Raw genomic sequence first — 17,611 nt, 5'->3', positions numbered from 1 at the left:
TTAATACTACTAGTTCAGTTGAAGTACCGCCCGATAAGATAGAGACTACAATGTTATGTAGATCACCAATTAATCATTTGCAATGCATCAAAATAGTCTTATCATTGGAACTCGAGAAAATAAGAGAGAAATAGAGAGAGAGAAAGAACTAAAGAAATCTTTTAAATTGACACCGATTAAAAATATCAGATATAACATGTTATAGATGTCTATCGAGTACAATATATCATAAAGTAAGAGAGAACTACTAAATTCCATAACTTAAATATACCAGATATGATAAAGCATTCAGGCCTATCGAGTATAATAAATTATAGCCAATTTTTGGCTTATCAAATTACATAACTCTGAAGTCAGCACAAGTGCTTCGAAGAGAAAGCCTAACTAGAAGATTCTTGCCTTGATGATAAATAATTAAATACGTTTATTAAAAAAATTAAATTCTTTATTGAGATAGCTCTATTCCCACCCCATGAATGCATATAGCAAACATTCCGCCTTTGTCGAAATTGCTTTGTCCCATTTCACAACAATGAAAGCGAATTAGTATTTGCATAGATCAAAGGTCCAGCCGCGTCACTCACACTCGAATTTCTCATATAGTATAGTCCAATTTTCGTATACTTAGTTGCTCTATTTGCCGCACTTGACGCTCTGTAATCAGAGTCGCATTCAAAGTACACCCGCAGTACGGCTCGACTCAGCTCGAGCGCTATCAGCTAGACGACAGTTACGATTTGTTGAGCATTTTTTTTTGCCAGCCACTTTATCTGCATGCTAAACATGGGGAAAGAAAACATGATATACTGCGTATATTGGTTGACTTTATTTATTTAGCTTGGTAACATAATTATTTAAAGATACATTTGTTCAAGCGAATGCTGCTTACTTAAACGTTATCACAAATATGTGAGTGTGTGTGTGTGTGTGTGTATGTGCATATAGTATGAGTGTGTTTGTGTTGATGTAGTAAATAATTCAATAGTTGATAGGAAATCAGATGTTACTTCATTTTGTTTTTGTTTTGCTTTTGTGGCTGCTGCGCTTCGATTTATTATTACATATTTTAAACACAACTCAAATGACAATTTCAATTTACAGAACGCAGCGTTTCGGGGGTTTATTTTCGTTTTGGAATCTTTGTAATACTAGCAAATTAACAGATGAGTGAATTTTGATAAGAGTTGCGATAGAGAGAGATAACTGCTTATTGCTTCTGCAGGTACTCGTCGAACAGGTAGACCGAAAGGGCCGGCTCGCGCACGCTCACCAACTTGGACAGATCGTTGGCATAGCCAGAGAGGGTGCGGACAGATGCTGCCTGCTTGCTCAAGAAGTTCTCCTGCAGATAGTGGGCCATCTCGGGATCGTGAATGCGGTTCTCAGTGGTGCCGTGGGTGGCGCTGGTGTGCACATGAATGGCGCCGTTGGTCAGCTCCTTCTCGTTGTCCAAAGCACGAGCCAGCGACTCCAGTTCGTTCAGATGCACCTCTGGGGGCTGGGCAACACCCTGCTGATGGGGCTTGCTGAAGTCGACAGAGCCACCACGACGAGTCACCTGCTTGATGAGGGCAATGGTATCATCGAAAGCGCGATCGGAGAGACCCTGATAGAGCTTCTGGAAGCCGGGGCGGTTCATCTGGTACGAGTTGAAGTGGGTGGCCATCAGCAGATATTCGTATGATTTCTTCAGCTGCAAATGGATGTAGTCCTGCATCTTATGCTCCAGATGTCCAATGGCAGCATAGCGCGCATTACAATTTGCCACACCACCTGAGAAGCAACAAAGAGAAGGTCATATTTATAGCTGTGTGAGTTGGGCTTGCTTAATTATAATGAGGAAGTGTTTTTTGCTTACTTTCGCCTGAGAAAAATGCCATGAGCGCTTGTTTGTTTATTTTTAAAAATAAGATATTCAGAAAACAATACACAGTTACAGTTAAAACCGGATCAACTGCTCATGCACGCACACACGCACACAAACACACACACACACGTTCATACTAATAACCATTCAGCCGCTCTCTTGCACTCTCTTCCATTCGTGCGCTCATTCATGCTCTTATTTTATACAGTATTTTTTCTTTTTGTACTCACCGTTGGCACTCTGTCCGCAGGCAGACTGCACGTCTACTTGGCAGCTCTGCTCTTGGGCCTGCGCAAGAGCGCAGAGGCCCGCAACCAAAACGAATGCGATGAAATATTTCATTTTATTTGTTTTCACTTTCTAGAATTAGAATAAATAGAATTTCACAATTAGATTTATTTTGAATTTCAAAATCGATCACTCTGTTTCTAGTTGATGTGATTCAATGAAAAACAAATCAGCGACTTTTGCGTCGTAGAGTTTTCTTGAACATTCTTTCTCTCTCTGTCGCGAACGATTTTTCAAGTTGCTTGCAACTAATTTGTTTTTAATAGTTTAAATATATTATTTTTACACTATTTATAATCGTAACAATTAGCCAACAATTCAAGTGTAACACTTACTTTAAATAGACGCGTTAAATTTAATTAAATGTTGTTCTGCTTTGATTTTTGTGTTTTCTTACGTGCTGCTTGTTGGAACTCAATTTCTGAACTGCTGTTTATAGCGTTGCGTTTGTCTCGTTTCTATGCCTCGGCAGCACCGCACTCAGTGCGCCAGTGTGTGTGAGCGCGCAAGTGTGAGTGCGAGTTTGAGAGTGTATGGGTATGTTGTTTTGCACTCGTCGTCTCTTCGTTGGGGATTTCGTTGTCAGTCAAACATGGCTCTGGCAATATGGCCGCGTCGCTGTTGTTGTTGTTGTTCGTATTGTCATTGCGGTTGTTTTTCTTTGTGACTCAGGCACTCACAAGTTGCTTGAGTTCTCAATGCTGAATAGAGTTACCAGGCTGTTGAAAGTTCTTGCATTAATTTGAATCCTATTTCATCATATGATTAAAAACTGACTCGAACAAGCCTAAGTTATACGTGAATTGAATTCAAATTAATTTTAGTCGAGAGAAACATGTATGTATAAGCAACCCTCGTGTGATAAAATTTATATCATGTTGTAACAATGACTACTTAATATAGACAAGCAATCTAATGCCATAAATTTTCAAAAATAAACGAAAGTAGTCGGAAGGCACACGGTTATTACATGTTTTGTTATCATTTGACATAAGTCTTATCAAACATGTCTCAGTGTTATACTATGACTACTCTGCACTAGTTGTCGTGTTCGCCCTGATAGTCAATCAAAATCTTGATTGATCCCACAATATCCATGTTTCTGCTTCACGTTAGGTATTAAACCATCAAATTTTATTTATATTAAACAATGTGCATGGCAACCCATGACATGTAGTACACAAAACTAAGACAAGAACAAAGAGTCAGTTTCGCCATACCCTAGACGGTTGAGCATACATCAAATAAATACATAAATATTTACTTAGAAATAAAGATTCAATATTATTATGTATGTACATATACACTATGCCAAACCATGTAAGCAATCTATAAAAATTCAAGAAGAATTGCAGTTTTACGTCATTCGTATGTCCAAGTTAATATACCCATATTACAGGGTAAGTGTGTAACAAAGAACAGCTGACTGGGACTGGACAGCTTCTGCGACCAAGCAGCCATTCGGCCATATTGGACTTAGGCTAAATTCAGCAACTATAGTGCTGTCGAACATATTGAGGACGTGTGGAAGTAAGTATGGTAAATCAAGTACATAAGTCTATCAAATGGTATATATTATATTTTCAATGCGATAGCAACAATAACAAACCGAACGACGACATATTGAATTGATAAGAGTGAACTCACACGCACACACACATAGGTTCACATACAGCGTACACATATTGTATGTACTCATACAGCGCTCTTTGTGAGCGAGAGCGGCCAACGACGAAGCGTTTAAAAGTGTTTTGCTCGACACAGGCACCGACAGTTTGCATTCACATAGCGAAGGCGCGTAAAGCAGAAGAATTACGAAAAATTCCAAGTACGTGTGAAAAGTTTGTCAGGGTATATAAAACGGTATCATAAGTTACCGGAAAGATCAAATAATCCACTAAGTCCAATTGAATTGAAAAAGCAAGCTTTGCCTTCTATGCCAGTGTGCGTAAAGGTAGCTTTGACAGACAATTGAGACGAGATAACAGATCGCCTAGAAACTTCTCTATTTAAAATTGGTCGAGCAACCGAATTGGTTCATTTTCATTTGTGCATTTAGACAGAGCACGTAAACAAGAACTGTTTGCATTGATTTATTAACTGAAAGTGATATAATTTGTTCTGTGATTTTGTGTAAAGACATCAACTACAACTACAACAACAACAAGAGGAACCCGAAGAATAAAATGATGAAATTTTGTGCGAGTTTTTGTCTACTGACCGTTCTGGCCGCCATCAACATGGCCCAGGCAGACAATTTGCAATGTAAGTAATTGAAATATATAAAATTTATAAGTTGCTACATTCTTTTAAACAAAACAAAAATATTTTGAAAAAACCAAAAAATTTCGACGCAATTCCATTCAATGGCGACGAACCATTCGTCCAAACAAAGAGAGAGAGAGAGGGAGATAGCGAGAGTGAGAGTTTAATAAGAGCAGCGGGGTGTGCGCATACAAAACTAAGAGAGCGTTAGGTCAGCTGTTGTGCTCGTCTGCTCTCTTCATCGTATAATCTGGAAGTTATTAAAATATTCATCAAATATGAAATCAATTTAACGAACTTTCGCTAATTTCGGTAGCTTTATTTATGTAACAGATTATCTTAATTTCCATATATGTATGTATGTGTGAGATTAAATCTCTGCTCCTCGCGCCCTCAGCAACGATTCCCGTATTATGTTTTTGTTGTTCGATTTTGCACACGGCGTCGAGCTCAAGCTTGAACGTGCGAGAGAGATAGAATATGTTGTGTTGGACTAGAAGCGGGCATTTTTGCACACGGCACGAAACCAAAACAAATGCCGTTGCTATGGCGACACTTGTGCGCAGAGAACAAAAATATGGAGATGATGAGAGCGAGAGAGAGCGAACTTAGGAAATAACTGCACTTTAGTTTTGCACACGCTTTATATGTTCCAAGAAACTTGAGTTTGCATTATACACATACATGCATACATATGCATTGACACTGCAGCTTACGTAATGTGAACTCTAACCACTCCTCGCTCCCCTTAGCACCTATAAATCAACAGTCAAGTGTTATGCAGGACTTGAAAAATAAAAAGCAGCAAGAAATCGAAAGTCAAGATTCTAATCAAGAAACCTCTAAGTGTAGGTGTTGCATATGAAATAAGCATAAATTTATAGATATTCGTATGTAATTTTTAAAATTTATTATATATATAAATGTCTTAATTTTAATCTCTCTATTTCTACAGGCAACATCAAGTCAAATGCTGCATTCAAGGGATGGCCGGACATGAAGGAGCCCTGCATTAGGAGCATGCGCGAGCAGATCCAGAAGGAGATCAATGCCTCCATGCAGTACCTGGCGATGGCTGCCTATTTCTCGAACGACACCGTCAATCGTCCTGGTTTCGCCGAACACTTCTTCAAGGCTGCCAAGGAGGAGCGCGAGCATGGAGCCAAGTTGATCGAATACCTGTCGATGCGTGGCGAGTTGACCCACACAGTGAAGGACTTAATCAAAGTATCGGTAAGTAATTTGATCAAAGTTCGTAGTGGATTTTCTTGGACCTTTACGATTGTCCTCTTATAGCCTGTCAAGGTAAAGAACTGGACTGGACTGTCTGCTTTGGAGGATGCCTTCAAGCTGGAGACCGAGGTCACCAAGTCCATTCGCGATCTGATTAAGACCTGCGAGGGCAACTCCAAGAAGGCTGATGATAACGATTACCATCTGGTTGACTACCTGACCGGTGTCTATCTGGAGGAGCAGCTGACTGGCCAACGCGAGCTGGCTGGCAAGATCACCACCTTGGAGAAGATGATGTCCTCCCAGGGAGAGTTGGGCGAATTCCTGTTCGACAAGAACATGTAAACAACATCCCCACATTCAACTCATTGTCTAGCAAGCTATTCATAGTTTATACTGTGCTCCCCGAGAGAAATCTATTTAAAATTAACTGTTACTAGCCTCTGCAGCTGATACTCCATCGCATCAAGTATTTTGTTATCCACACGATCATTTTTCTTTGCCAAAATTAGTTTATAATTAAATCATACTCAAAAGTAAAATACTTTCTCTTATTTTTTTTATCGCCTGTTTCCAAAAAAATATCAAGTATTGGCCAAATAAACATATATCACGTTCTGTTTGAATTAAATTTCATTCCAAGGCACAGTCAAATCCACGAGTTCTTTTCTTATCAATCCCGCTCTTCACCTGGGGCTTAGCACTAATCAGGCGTCATACCTTTATCAATTCCTACAAGTATGACAGTCAAAAGTTGTGATTTATTTACAATATTTGTTACGTATAACTGTTTCGTTATCTCGCCTCGAGTACGCGTGCTCAAAAGTTCAAATCGACGTTCTATGGCTCCGGGAAAATTCCCGAGTCAACAAATCATTGCAAATTGAATAATCCATATTTAGATATAAACAAGTACATGATATACACAAATTTATATATATTAAAACGTATATTTTTCTGTCAATTAGTCAATAATAATACTAACTTAATAAAGAATACGATCAAACCAAAAATGTCTTTCAATTTAATATAATTTTTTTGTAATATAGATTTTTCTCTGGAGAATTAATGTTAATGGATGGATTTTTTGTTGTATAAATTTTGTTTTTATTTCGTAGCGAATGTGGAATTTTAACTTATTTGTTATTAAAAGCGTTCAAAACATTGAACCTTCTCTAAAGCTTGAGAAGTATAAATAATGTGATTTTTTTTATTTTATTTTTTTTTTTCTATATTATCTTTTAAAAATAAGAACTTCCAACTAGTTAAAGTTGTCATTATATTTCTTAAAAATGTCCATCAGTTAATGCGTGTAAAGCTGTGTGGAACAAGTGTTTTGGCTGGCCATTGAGGTGTTTTATGGACACGTATTTACCATCCAGATGGCAATCTAATCTGTAGAATCACATTGTGTATTCCATTTGATAGACGTCCCATTGGCTCTATTGACCCTTTCATGTAGCTGAAAGCGCCGAGGCTAATCTGATTGGGGAGTACAAAGAGCAAAAAGGATGCGAGTGAGTCGGACATGCTTTGGTTGGCCATAAGGAATAATTCATAAGTCACTTGTAAAAATGTCCCAGCAGAACAAGCCCAAGGGCTAACGGCAATCGGCCGAACCCATCCAACTCAATCGAACTAATGTGTGTTCACCCTTTCGTCCTGCTTGGTGATTGACAGGACATGTCATGCATTGAATTATGATAAATTGTGGCAACTGTCAAATGGCTCTGGATGATGTTTCTTTTCTCTTGTTGCTGTTGTTGTCCTGACTGCATCCTGCCTCCCGCCCATCCCCCATCCTGCGATGCGTGACCAAGGCGCCCTGCGATGGCTTGTCAAATCCACGAAATGGGTTGTGCATTTTAAACAATTTCATAAGCTAATATTTGCACAGATGTACCGCAAGCCTTTTAAACTCGTCCGCCCGGACAATGGGTCGCAAATTTCTTGCCAATATTCAAGCGCAATTTGAGCTGAGTTCGCGACGGGTCGGGGCGGGGTCAAAGTTCAGTCCGGCATACAAATGGACACACTATCAATCCTGGCCAAGCGCCACAAATGCGCTGATAGCAACTTTTTCCCATTCGACACGCGTTTTTTTGCTCTGCTCATCATTTTTATTGCAAGTGTTTTTTTTTTCTTTCTTAGCATGTGTTTCTATACTCGTTCAGGGCGTAAAGTGAGTGTATTGTTGGTTATTTTCAGCTTGTCAAGAAAACCTACTGGAAGAGAGACTCGAAATTTTAAAATTTGTATATATAAAAGTCATACAACAACATTGGTCAATTGAGATATTTATGTTAGGATCGATACGGCTTACAGGTTTACTATGATTTATCTTCTCTGCAGATACCCCTATATACTATAAGATTCATCAATTGTATGGCGTAGTAGATGTATAGATGGAGAGATACTTATAAGATAGATTGATAATTTTTTATATGGATAGACGGAAAATAAATATATAGATAGATATGTATATGTACATACATATATCGATAGATAGATGAATAGATATACATATAAATCGATAGATAGATAGACAGATGTCTATCGATATGAACGATTTGATTTGATATTTGGAGAGACAATTATAAGCAAATAGAAATACACATACTTGGATAAAAGTAAGGATAGGTATGTATACTGATCAGCAGACCGCAAATCCTTTATGTAAGTCTCTCTTATGTTGTCAATTGTGAGCGAGTATTATGTAGTTAGTTACATCCGACGTCTTTCTATGTTTTTCTCATATTTTCTACTCATTTTCATCAAATTTTTTTTATTGTGGCTTGTGATTTATTTCCTGATAGCACCGGATAAAAAAAAAAACAAAACACAAGAACTTTGCCGCTTATCACATTGTCATTTGTTGTGCCTGTTGACAAATTTGCAACGGGCGACAGTCGCCGTAGCCAACCCTCGCCCCACTCACGCGCGCTCAATAGGCACATCATGAAAATTGTGGGAAATGGGAAAATGCATTTGGCACAGCACAAAAATCCTTTTTATTGCGCCTGCCTAACGTTGACTGACAATGTCTGTTCCATTTGATTTAGGGCGTCGGGTCGAGGACTGCTTCAGCTGCTGCTGCCGCTGCTTGGCACCGCAGGACATCAACAGGACACTCGCGTATTTCATATCCTGGCTGTGGCTTTGTCTTCAACTCATTTTGGCTGCCAACTAGCAGCACTTTTCTGGCCCCCCTCCTGCCCCGCTGTTTGCCTTTCACACTATAAATCTTCGCAGGACTCGTGAACTATGACAGCCATGGCAATTGCCGTTGAGCAAGTCTCTTAAAACCGGTTCTCAACTTTTGAGAGAGTTGCAGTTTCCCCGATAGTAGCTATCTAGCTGACATTCCATTCACAAACTTATTTATACCCTGTCCGCAGGGAATGTGGGGTGCTTTGGTTGAAGGGTATTGAAGATTAAAGAGGAGAATAGAGAAAGAGGCCTGGTAGCTCCTATAAAATATATATAGTTGTAATAGCCGAGTTGTTCCAGTTTTCTCTTTTTGTTTGTCCGTCTGTCCGACTGACAGTGTATCTGTGCATATGTATGACTATTTGTACATACAGTATATCCCTCTACTGATCCGCACTGTACGTATTTCCGTCAGCCGATCCGCTCGAGCGCACGTGCAACCGTCTTTTCATTTGCTTGTCTATATCTCTGTTCTTCTAGCACTCTCATATAGAAAAGTTCAACTTCTATAAACAGATATTTTTACATTCGTATGAAGGTCTATAAGTTTGTTTTAAAATGTATGAGTCAGCAATATGAAAGTAAAACCTGAGTTCCACGCATGTTAGGAAGCTGAAAAGGAAGGTCTTAAATGGCCTTCTAGACTTCCATCAAATACCGAAGATGAAAGTAAATCCTCAGTTTCGGGCATACACAAAATTAGGAAGCTGAAAAGGAGGGTCTTAAATGGCCTTCTAGCCTTCAATTAAATACTAAAGAGCTCTTAAGTTATCTTAGGATTCTGTCGTGAAAAATAAAAATATATTAATAATTGTATTCTTATTAATTTTTAAATTTCCTAACGTTGCTCCTTCTAATTCTGTCAAGTTTTCCCTCACCTAGTCTAATCCTCTTCATTTGTTTGTCTTGCAATTATTCTCACATTTCTTAATTGAAGCTTCTTATCTCACTTGAAATAGTTGTTAAGCATTTGGCTTAAGCACACGTCAGTTTGTACTAATCAAATGAGGTTGTCAAGCAGTTTGATTAAAATTCTGCAGACATGGCCAAAAGGCGTCCCGCCCACTCGCCCCGATTGCGAGGGATGTCTGTTCACATTCTCGCATTGGCAGTCGGAATGCTAAAGCGTTATTGAAATGTCTTAGCAGCTGTCCAAACAAACTCACCCTCTTCGGCTGGCAACCCCTTCAGGCGTCTGCTGATTTAGCATATTGACTGCTCCAAGGAGCAACTTATACAAGATTTATGGGGGGGCGACAGCAGAGATAAAAAGGATTCGTGGTGTGACCCACGGCCAGGACGGATGCGAGCGAGTGCAATAAATTTGATTTGCATATTAGGACACACACACACAGCAGCCAGGACATGGCCAGGACATGTCCAGAACTGTGGGGTAAAAGCATTTCAGGCACGAAATCTTACTTAAATTGGGAATAAATCATTAAAAATATGTGTGAGGACTCCTTTGTCCAGTTAATGGGCAGGAGCTTTAGCAACAATCTCAAGCATTTGGCCAACGGGGGAGATCTTCTAATTCCCTTTGATTTATAAAGATAACGGCACATTGTCATGTGACCACATTTGTTGTTGTTGTTGTTGTCGTTGTTGCTTTTAGTTAAGATCACAAACAAATATGACTTATGCCAAAAAGTTTTCTAATTATGCATGCTCAGACTTACGAGTCCTTTGGGGCATGCCTCGGACACTTTTTAGCTGACCAACTGAAGGCGAAAGTTTTCATGGCTGACATTTTTGATAGAGATAGCAAACGAGTGTGGGTGAGTGAGAGGGGGCAAGCGAATCAGAGCTGTCTGTGTATGTGTGTGTGTTGTGTTTATGGCACACGCCGCAGTTCAATGGCCACAAATATGCGGCCAGGGAGCGATTGGGCAAGTTCAAGGGCCAAACTGATTTGCCTGCCAAACTGCAAACTCCAAGCTGTAAACTTCTTCTTCGGTCTGTGAGTGCATTAAAAGCCAAAAGTGCAGCGTCAGTCAAAAGTGGGTTTTAAATCGGGATATATGTATGTGTGTGTGGGAATATGTGTGGACTTCTGCCAGCTTCCCATCTCACTGTTTGATTGCTTGTCGCGTAGTTATGCGGCAGACATGGCTTGCTTTTGATTTAAGCGCATTGTTTGGGTTAAATATTTGCCATGCCGGCCACGCAGACAATTGCAGACATGCCACGTACCACGCAGCCACAGCTGCAGTCAACAGCTAAGTACGCACTCTCCCATTCTTTGCCTGCGACTCAGTCTCCACCTCTGTCTTTCCCTGTTTGATTTCCGCTACTCGACTGACTCGCTCTCTCTGTGTGTGTGTGTGTGTGTGTGTACACAAACAACCGCCCACCCACCCACACATTCAGTGCCTGGTAAAGCCAAACAGCTTAAACTTCACACGCAGACACGTCCATGTCTGCTGCTAAGTGCGTTGCGGCTCCAGTTGCCACTTTATGGAGCAGCTGCCTCCCGCTCTGCCTTTGCCTCTGATTGCAGCTGCATCAGCTGTGGCCGTGGCAGCCATTTCAATTGAATTTGTGCAGCATGATATTTTGTTGCTGCATCAGTTGCCATGGCAGCCAAAAATTAATTAGCTAGCCAAACAGGTGCAGCGGCTAATTAGCTATCGAATGCCCAGCGCCAGCCAAAGTGGCTGCCACAGCAGCTTATGGGCTCAAAGCCAGTCAATCAAACAGTCAGCTGCCTTATTTAGCTGCTGTCTGTCAGTGTTGGCCGTGAGTTGGCTGCCAGTTACAGCCAGAAATCTCTGTTTGGCATGGGCAAGCAGAAGCTACATAAATGTTGAACTAAATATAGTCGATATTAATAAAAATGTATGTAATCATTCCACAGGTACATCTACATTAAATAAGCTGAAACTACATCTAATGTTGCTGAGGCTAGGCTAATCTAAATATTTATCCGCTATAAACCAGCCAAAGATAGGCTTAGAAACAAGCCAATTCTCTATAGAGCCTCAAGAGTTCAAGACTTGTTCAAGCTAAATTTCGCTGGGCTAGAGGCAAGCTCAAGCTAAATATATACCTGATATGAAAACGAGTTTATTCCAAAGCTAGATCTCAAGTCAATGGAAATCTACATCGGAATGCGCTAGGAACAAGCTACAGCCAGGTGGAAGCTAAAGCAACAACGCTAATCCTATCTTGAACAACATGAAACATTTTCAAGCTAAATTTTGATCGACAAGCTAAATCTAGCTGCAGCACTAAGCATCAGCCTTTATTGATATACATACAACATAACAAAACTAGCCAACATCATTTTATATCCGCGGATTAGATCATTAATCCTATCTTACTTAACCCATCTTGATAATGATGGATCCAGTGAGAATCCAGGCTCATCTGTTAACCCATCTATCTTCAAATCCTACTATGCTCTTATATATATACAAATGTCTTCTGTTTATGTTTGCGGTTCTATATCCTTAAAACTTCCGATATTATCGTTCATTGTTATTTTCAATATTTTTCAACAATGTACTTCAATCGGATCCGCTATCTCATTGATTGTCAGATCTAACGATGGGCAGTTCTATTTAGCCAGATGTATTGGCCAGCCAAATGGTCATCGCCGTTTGCCAGTCAGTTGAGCGAGTGAATGAGATTTTGGGCCCAAAGGGCTACTTAACAGCATCCATCAAACAAAATGCGCAGCAGCGACACCCAAAGCTCCACTTAACCAGCTTCCAAACCCCATTCATCGTCCTTTGCACTCCCCAAAGTCCCCGGAGCAACCCTTTTTATTCTGGCCTGTCGCTTTTGTTTGTGGCCATTACTTGATGCCCCCGGGGGCAAAGCGGGCGGGCTGGTGAGCAGTTAGGGCGTTGCAACTGCCACTGGAACTGGAACTGGTTCCCCACAAGTTTATTTACCCAAAGCCAAGCTCTATTTGGCCCGATTAAGTAATCAGATTTTGGATTTTAGTTTTTGATGATTATAAACGACAATGGTCGCACTTTATTGAAAGATTTTTATCGTTTCGTATTTTCCATATTATTATTTTTGGGGTTTTACAAATATCTCATTTTGCTCGTCCTCTTATACATATATAATATATAATTAGAAGTGTTCATCGATTTATTTTTTATATAATATAATATATAATATAGCAAATGTTATTTGTATAATATTATTAATAAAGACAAATATGCATATTATATAGTTTTTCATATATATATGTATATTTATACATATATGTAAAATGTTTAAGTGCTAAATGGGATTACAATATTTTGTGTATGTTATGCTTATACCAATTGTTTTTCTTATTTTTTTTAATATTTTTTATTTTATTTTAGTTTAGAGACAAAAATAATAAAATTGTTTCGCCAATATAAAGTTTTTAAGTGTTTTCGTGTTTAATTTGTAAAATATTTTTGGGGTAAGCAAAATTAATTATAAATTATGAAAATTTGTTTGTCTTCTGTGTTTTTATGCGGCTTAATTTGTTTCCAAAGCAATATTAATTTTTAATTTTTAAAATTTTTTTCATTCTAAATTTATTTGTTTAATATTTATTATTTTATGTTTATTTTTGTTAAAGTTTATGTTTTAGTCTAACAAAAAGTAAACAAAGTTCAAGCTTGGGTAATTTTCATTTTTGCGTAATTTTTAAAGCATTTTAAAAACAGTTTTTTAATCATTTTGTATTATAATTTGTTTTCAGGCAATTTTACTGTTCTGTTTACTATGGGCGTGGGGGAATGGGGCGTGTTTGTCTATGAATTACTTGCTGCCAACTCGCTTCAAATACTTCTTCCTCTTCTTCTGCTACTGCTTCTGCATCTTCTTTTAACTTTGCATACGTTTTTTATTTAAAAAATCTTTTCACAATAAAAACAATTTGTACTTTCGAAAAATGGGGGAGGGGCGCATTTTTTATTTTGTATTTTTTTCTTACTTTTTTTTGTATATTATATTATATTATATGGTTGCTTAGCCTTCATCGGTGTTTTTCATATTATGTTTTGATTTCGCTAGGGTTTATTTTGTATTTATTTTTTTTTAATTATTATTTTTTACTTGTGTTTACTTTGTTACATTTGTGTAGGATGCAGGAGTGCTGAGGTTCATGTTTTTTGTATCTTTCAATGTTTTTTTTCTTTTTGTAATTTCTCGCCTTCACTTTTTCATTTTTTTAGTTTTGTAAAATATTCATTTTGTATATTTGCTTTAGTTTTAACAAGGAAATCAAAACAGATACAATAGATATTTCACTTCATTTCTCTTTTGCTTTTGCTTTCAACTCAAAAACCAAATGGAGAGCTGCAGGGTTTCGGGAGCATACGGCCTGCAGAACATAATACAAGTCGAGGTCCTTTTCGTCTATTTGTCTATTTTGCAAGTAATATTATTTATATATATATATGAGTGTGTGTGTATATATGTATAAGTATGTACTTTGTTTTACATAAAGTTTTTTTTTGTAATTTTTTTGTTTTTTTTTTTTTTTTTTTTTTGTTCAGGTCCAAAATCAAATTTGACTAATTCAAGGAATTAAAGTTTCATTGCATCTAAATAAGGTAAAGTGTATTTGTTTTTTGTTACTTTTTTTTTGGTTTTTGTTTAAATACGTTTTATCATATGATTTGCATAAATTTTATTCATTTTCAATAATAGAAACGAAACAAAAAACTTAAACAAAATTCCACTATGGCGTTTCCTACATCTCCCACTGCCTTGGGAGCAGAGAGAATAGGTTTAATATATATAGAGAACTAAATTAAAACTAAACTAAAACTTAAAAAACTGGCAAATAACGCCTACCGCATGGCCTGCAAGAAATACCGGACTACGCTCCGGCCGTAGGACACGCCCATACCTGAGCAGCAGAAATTCAACTATGTGAAAGGGCTATGTCTACAGACCGTGCGTAGTCGAGTCAATCCTTGAGAGTCATCTATAAAGATTAGGAGTTACTAAATTGTGTGTGAGTGTTTGTGTGTGTGTGTGTGTGTGAGAGTGTGAGTGTTTTATATATAACGAAACATACTACAAAGTTCAATAATGTTGACATTCAAATAGATTATATATAAGTATTACAATGAAAAACTTCATATACAATATATGTCCTATATAATATAATAGATATTCCATATACCATAATCCGTAATGCGTAATAATAATGCAATAATAGTTCATTATAATAGACATTTTATATTTTTTAAAAGAGAAAACACCCTAAATACTCGCTGAGACATTCTAGATATTCAAGTTTAGTTTAGTTTCTTTTCAAATGCATTTTTCGTTTTCTGCGGGGGTTTCTGGGGCAGCTACCGCTAAAATTTTCACTACAATAGTTTTTTATTTTTTTATTTTGGAATAAGAATTTCGTTTTTATATGGCAGCTTTGATTTTGGCAGCATTAAATAAATATATATTTATATATGTAAATATTGGTTGATGATGTATGACTGTTCACATATATACATATATGTGTTTTATTCATAAGTCTGGAAACGTTTAAAAAACCCCTTAGTTCATTTTGTTTATTAAATGGCTCTTGAATTTTACTATTAAAAAATTTCGCATAATTTGCATACAAGTATTGTTCTTTTCTTTTTGGTTTATCATTATAGGTGTCTTCTTCTTGATTTTTAGTACGTACAATTTTTTTTTTTTAATTTTTTTTGTTAAATTTTTTTACTTGTAACATTTATATGTATATAGGTATTTTGTTGTAAGAATTAAACTAGAAAAATTCTAATTTGAGGTATGTATTCCATTATTTTTGTAATTGTGTTTGTGTGTGTGTGTGTGTAAGTTAATTGTTAAGAAATTGTTAATGACAATTCGATTTTTCGATTTGCTTGACCCAGTATGGGGTTTACTAAGAAGCGTGCTTAGTCTAAAGTCTCTAGACCTAACTTAAATTAGATATACATATAGATGCCTAAGCGAAGCGATTATATGTTATAAATAATGTTGACACCGAAAGCTTAAGATTGTGAAAATGTTATCGATCGACCAGTATCGATAATCGTATATCGTTTATGGTTTAGCGTTTTATATTTTTAAGCAGCCACAAAACTATTTGTAAAATGAATTTTGATTTGCTCTGTGAGCGACATATTAAGAATTTCCTTTCGGTTCGAATTTTTCACAGTTATGAGTCGTAAGGATGTTTTTTTGTTTTGTCAATTTAAAAGTATTTTAATGCAATGATTGTTTTCGATAAGCTTAATCCAAAATATATTCCAAAATAGACTGTGATGTCTATGCGAAATTTGATTAAAATATGACATCAGATTATCTGAGAACGCTCACTTAAGTAAATACCACATATCCATTGCTCATGCTTCACAGATCGAATCCCAAATTTAGTTTTTTTTTTTTTTTCGTTTTTATGTTTTTTAGAAAAATATTTTTATAATCCAAATCCAACTTAGATGCTAAGCCAATGCTCACAGTTCGAATCCCAATTCAGTTTTGTTTTTTCTTTAGAAAAATATTCGATCGTCCGACAATTGAACTTAAATGCTAAGCGAATATGCTCACAGTTATGAGTTTTACAGGGTATGTCCAATGCTCTTTGCTCATTTTACAAAATTTTGCTTTTGCTTTTCACACTCTTTACCAATTAAATATCACATATCGGGGAGCTCTTTTCAAGGAAAACTTAGTTTTTTCTTAAACAAGAAAATGCAAATGAAACACGGAAAAAAAGAAAAACTTTTTCCAATTATGTTCGTGAAAAATGATTGTTTAGCCGAGTTGCTTGTCATATTTATTATTTATACTTTATTTTTTTTTTTTTTAGATTCCTCTTACTTATTTGTAGTGCCAATTAGGGTGAAATATTTTTGTGGCTGGCCTAAAAAATATATATACGTATATATTTATTTCTAAAACTATCGAACTGAGTGTACGACATGAATATTTGTATATGTATATCGATTATTATTATGTGGCGTTGCTTGCTCAAATATCGTACGATATCCGAAAATGTATGAAACACAAGATACATTATGCTAGATGTGTGTAAATCTAATCAGAATAAATACTTGGTGTTGCGTTCTTGAATATCGTATTTCTTACGATATACGAAATTGTTTGCAAATCAAAATCCAAATCAAATGATATATGCGTTATGCTAGATGTATGTGTGTAAATCTAGTTAAATTAATTATTTGGTGTTGCGTTCTTACATATCGTAATAAAACGACTTCTATAATGCTTAGAAAAAAAAGTTTGAAGAAATAATAAAAGTTAACTGTGTGTGTGTGTGTGTGTGTGTGACTGACGATGCATGACTGATGACTGATGACTAATGACTGATGACTGATGATTGATGACTGCTTGATGACCGACATGACATGAAGTGATAATTATTTATAAACAATTTGCTTATGTTTATAAAACATCTACATTCATCGGTGGTTAAATGCTCTTCTTTTATTATTATTATTTATTTTTATTTTTATTATTTTTAATATATTTTATTTTTTTCTTTTTGCATTGAGGTATTTGGGCTCTGCAACATATATTTTTTTAAAGTAGTTATCAACAATGAGGTAGAATTTTTTTTTGCAGTACGTTGCATTTGAATTTGTATCTCATTTAGTCTCTATTTTAATATTTTGCTTAAATACATGGAAGTCCATTTGAATGTTTCGTTTTTGCTTTTGTTTTTCAAATACCTGAATTGCTTGGATGTTATTTTTTCGTTTTTGTTTTCGATTTATCAGATACGTTTCTTAGTTTATCTATAAATCATCACGA

General features: G+C 36.6%; 2 protein-coding genes across 6 annotated transcripts; one reads left to right on the top strand and one right to left on the bottom strand.

Annotated features, from left to right (window-relative positions):
- Nucleotides 1–823: 823 nt before the first annotated feature.
- Fer2LCH (ferritin 2 light chain) lies at nt 824–2,706 on the bottom strand. Of its 4 annotated transcripts, none has more exons than XM_089262709.1 (4): nt 2,553–2,706; nt 2,098–2,227; nt 1,859–1,885; nt 824–1,773 (listed from the first exon to the last, which is right to left on the bottom strand). In XM_089262709.1, exons 2-4 carry the CDS (start codon nt 2,207–2,209, stop codon nt 1,208–1,210), a joined length of 705 nt encoding a protein of 234 aa, XP_089118835.1. In that variant the 5' UTR covers nt 2,210–2,227; nt 2,553–2,706; the 3' UTR covers nt 824–1,207. The 4 variants fall into 4 exon arrangements, with proteins under 4 accessions (XP_089118835.1, XP_089118831.1, XP_089118849.1 ...); XM_089262705.1 differs by having other exon boundaries at nt 2,491–2,650; XM_089262723.1 differs by lacking the exon at nt 1,859–1,885 and having other exon boundaries at nt 2,553–2,701.
- An 885-nt stretch (nt 2,707–3,591) lies between these two features.
- Fer1HCH (ferritin 1 heavy chain) lies at nt 3,592–6,307 on the top strand. 2 transcript variants are annotated; one of them, XM_089260360.1, is made up of 6 exons: nt 3,592–3,685; nt 3,751–3,983; nt 4,295–4,420; nt 5,173–5,268; nt 5,376–5,653; nt 5,717–6,307. In XM_089260360.1, the coding sequence occupies exons 2-6, from the start codon at nt 3,845–3,847 to the stop codon at nt 5,996–5,998; spliced, it is 921 nt and encodes a 306-aa protein (XP_089116486.1). In that variant the 5' UTR covers nt 3,592–3,685; nt 3,751–3,844; the 3' UTR covers nt 5,999–6,307. The 2 variants fall into 2 exon arrangements, with proteins under 2 accessions (XP_089116486.1, XP_017968051.2); XM_018112562.2 differs by lacking the exons at nt 3,592–3,685; nt 5,173–5,268.
- Nucleotides 6,308–17,611: the final 11,304 nt, after the last annotated feature.

This window comes from Drosophila navojoa, chromosome 2 (genome assembly GCF_054131105.1).
Source record: "Drosophila navojoa isolate 15081-1374.11 chromosome 2, UAZ_NAV_1.0, whole genome shotgun sequence".
NCBI classification, from domain to species: Eukaryota; Metazoa; Arthropoda; class Insecta; order Diptera; family Drosophilidae; genus Drosophila; species Drosophila navojoa.
The sequence above is the reverse complement of the archived record's forward strand: the minus strand, read 5'-3'. Positions and strand labels throughout refer to the sequence as shown.

What these genes read in the sequence shown, in the direction of transcription:
- Fer1HCH (XM_089260360.1), top strand. Translation starts at nt 3,845, where the DNA reads ATGTACTCATACAGCGCTCTTTGTGAGCGAGAGCGGCCAACGACGAAG. An exon ending in AGAATTACGAAAAATTCCAA is followed by an intron (nt 3,984 to 4,294) that starts GTACGTGTGAAA and finishes TTTTGTGTAAAG; the next exon opens with ACATCAACTACAACTACAAC. An exon ending in CCAGGCAGACAATTTGCAAT is followed by an intron (nt 4,421 to 5,172) that starts GTAAGTAATTGA and finishes CGCTCCCCTTAG; the next exon opens with CACCTATAAATCAACAGTCA.
- Fer2LCH (XM_089262709.1), bottom strand. Translation starts at nt 2,209, where the DNA reads ATGAAATATTTCATCGCATTCGTTTTGGTTGCGGGCCTCTGCGCTCTT. An exon ending in CTGCGGACAGAGTGCCAACG is followed by an intron (nt 1,886 to 2,097) that starts GTGAGTACAAAA and finishes TAAACAAACAAG; the next exon opens with CGCTCATGGCATTTTTCTCA. An exon ending in GGCATTTTTCTCAGGCGAAA is followed by an intron (nt 1,774 to 1,858) that starts GTAAGCAAAAAA and finishes GTTGCTTCTCAG; the next exon opens with GTGGTGTGGCAAATTGTAAT.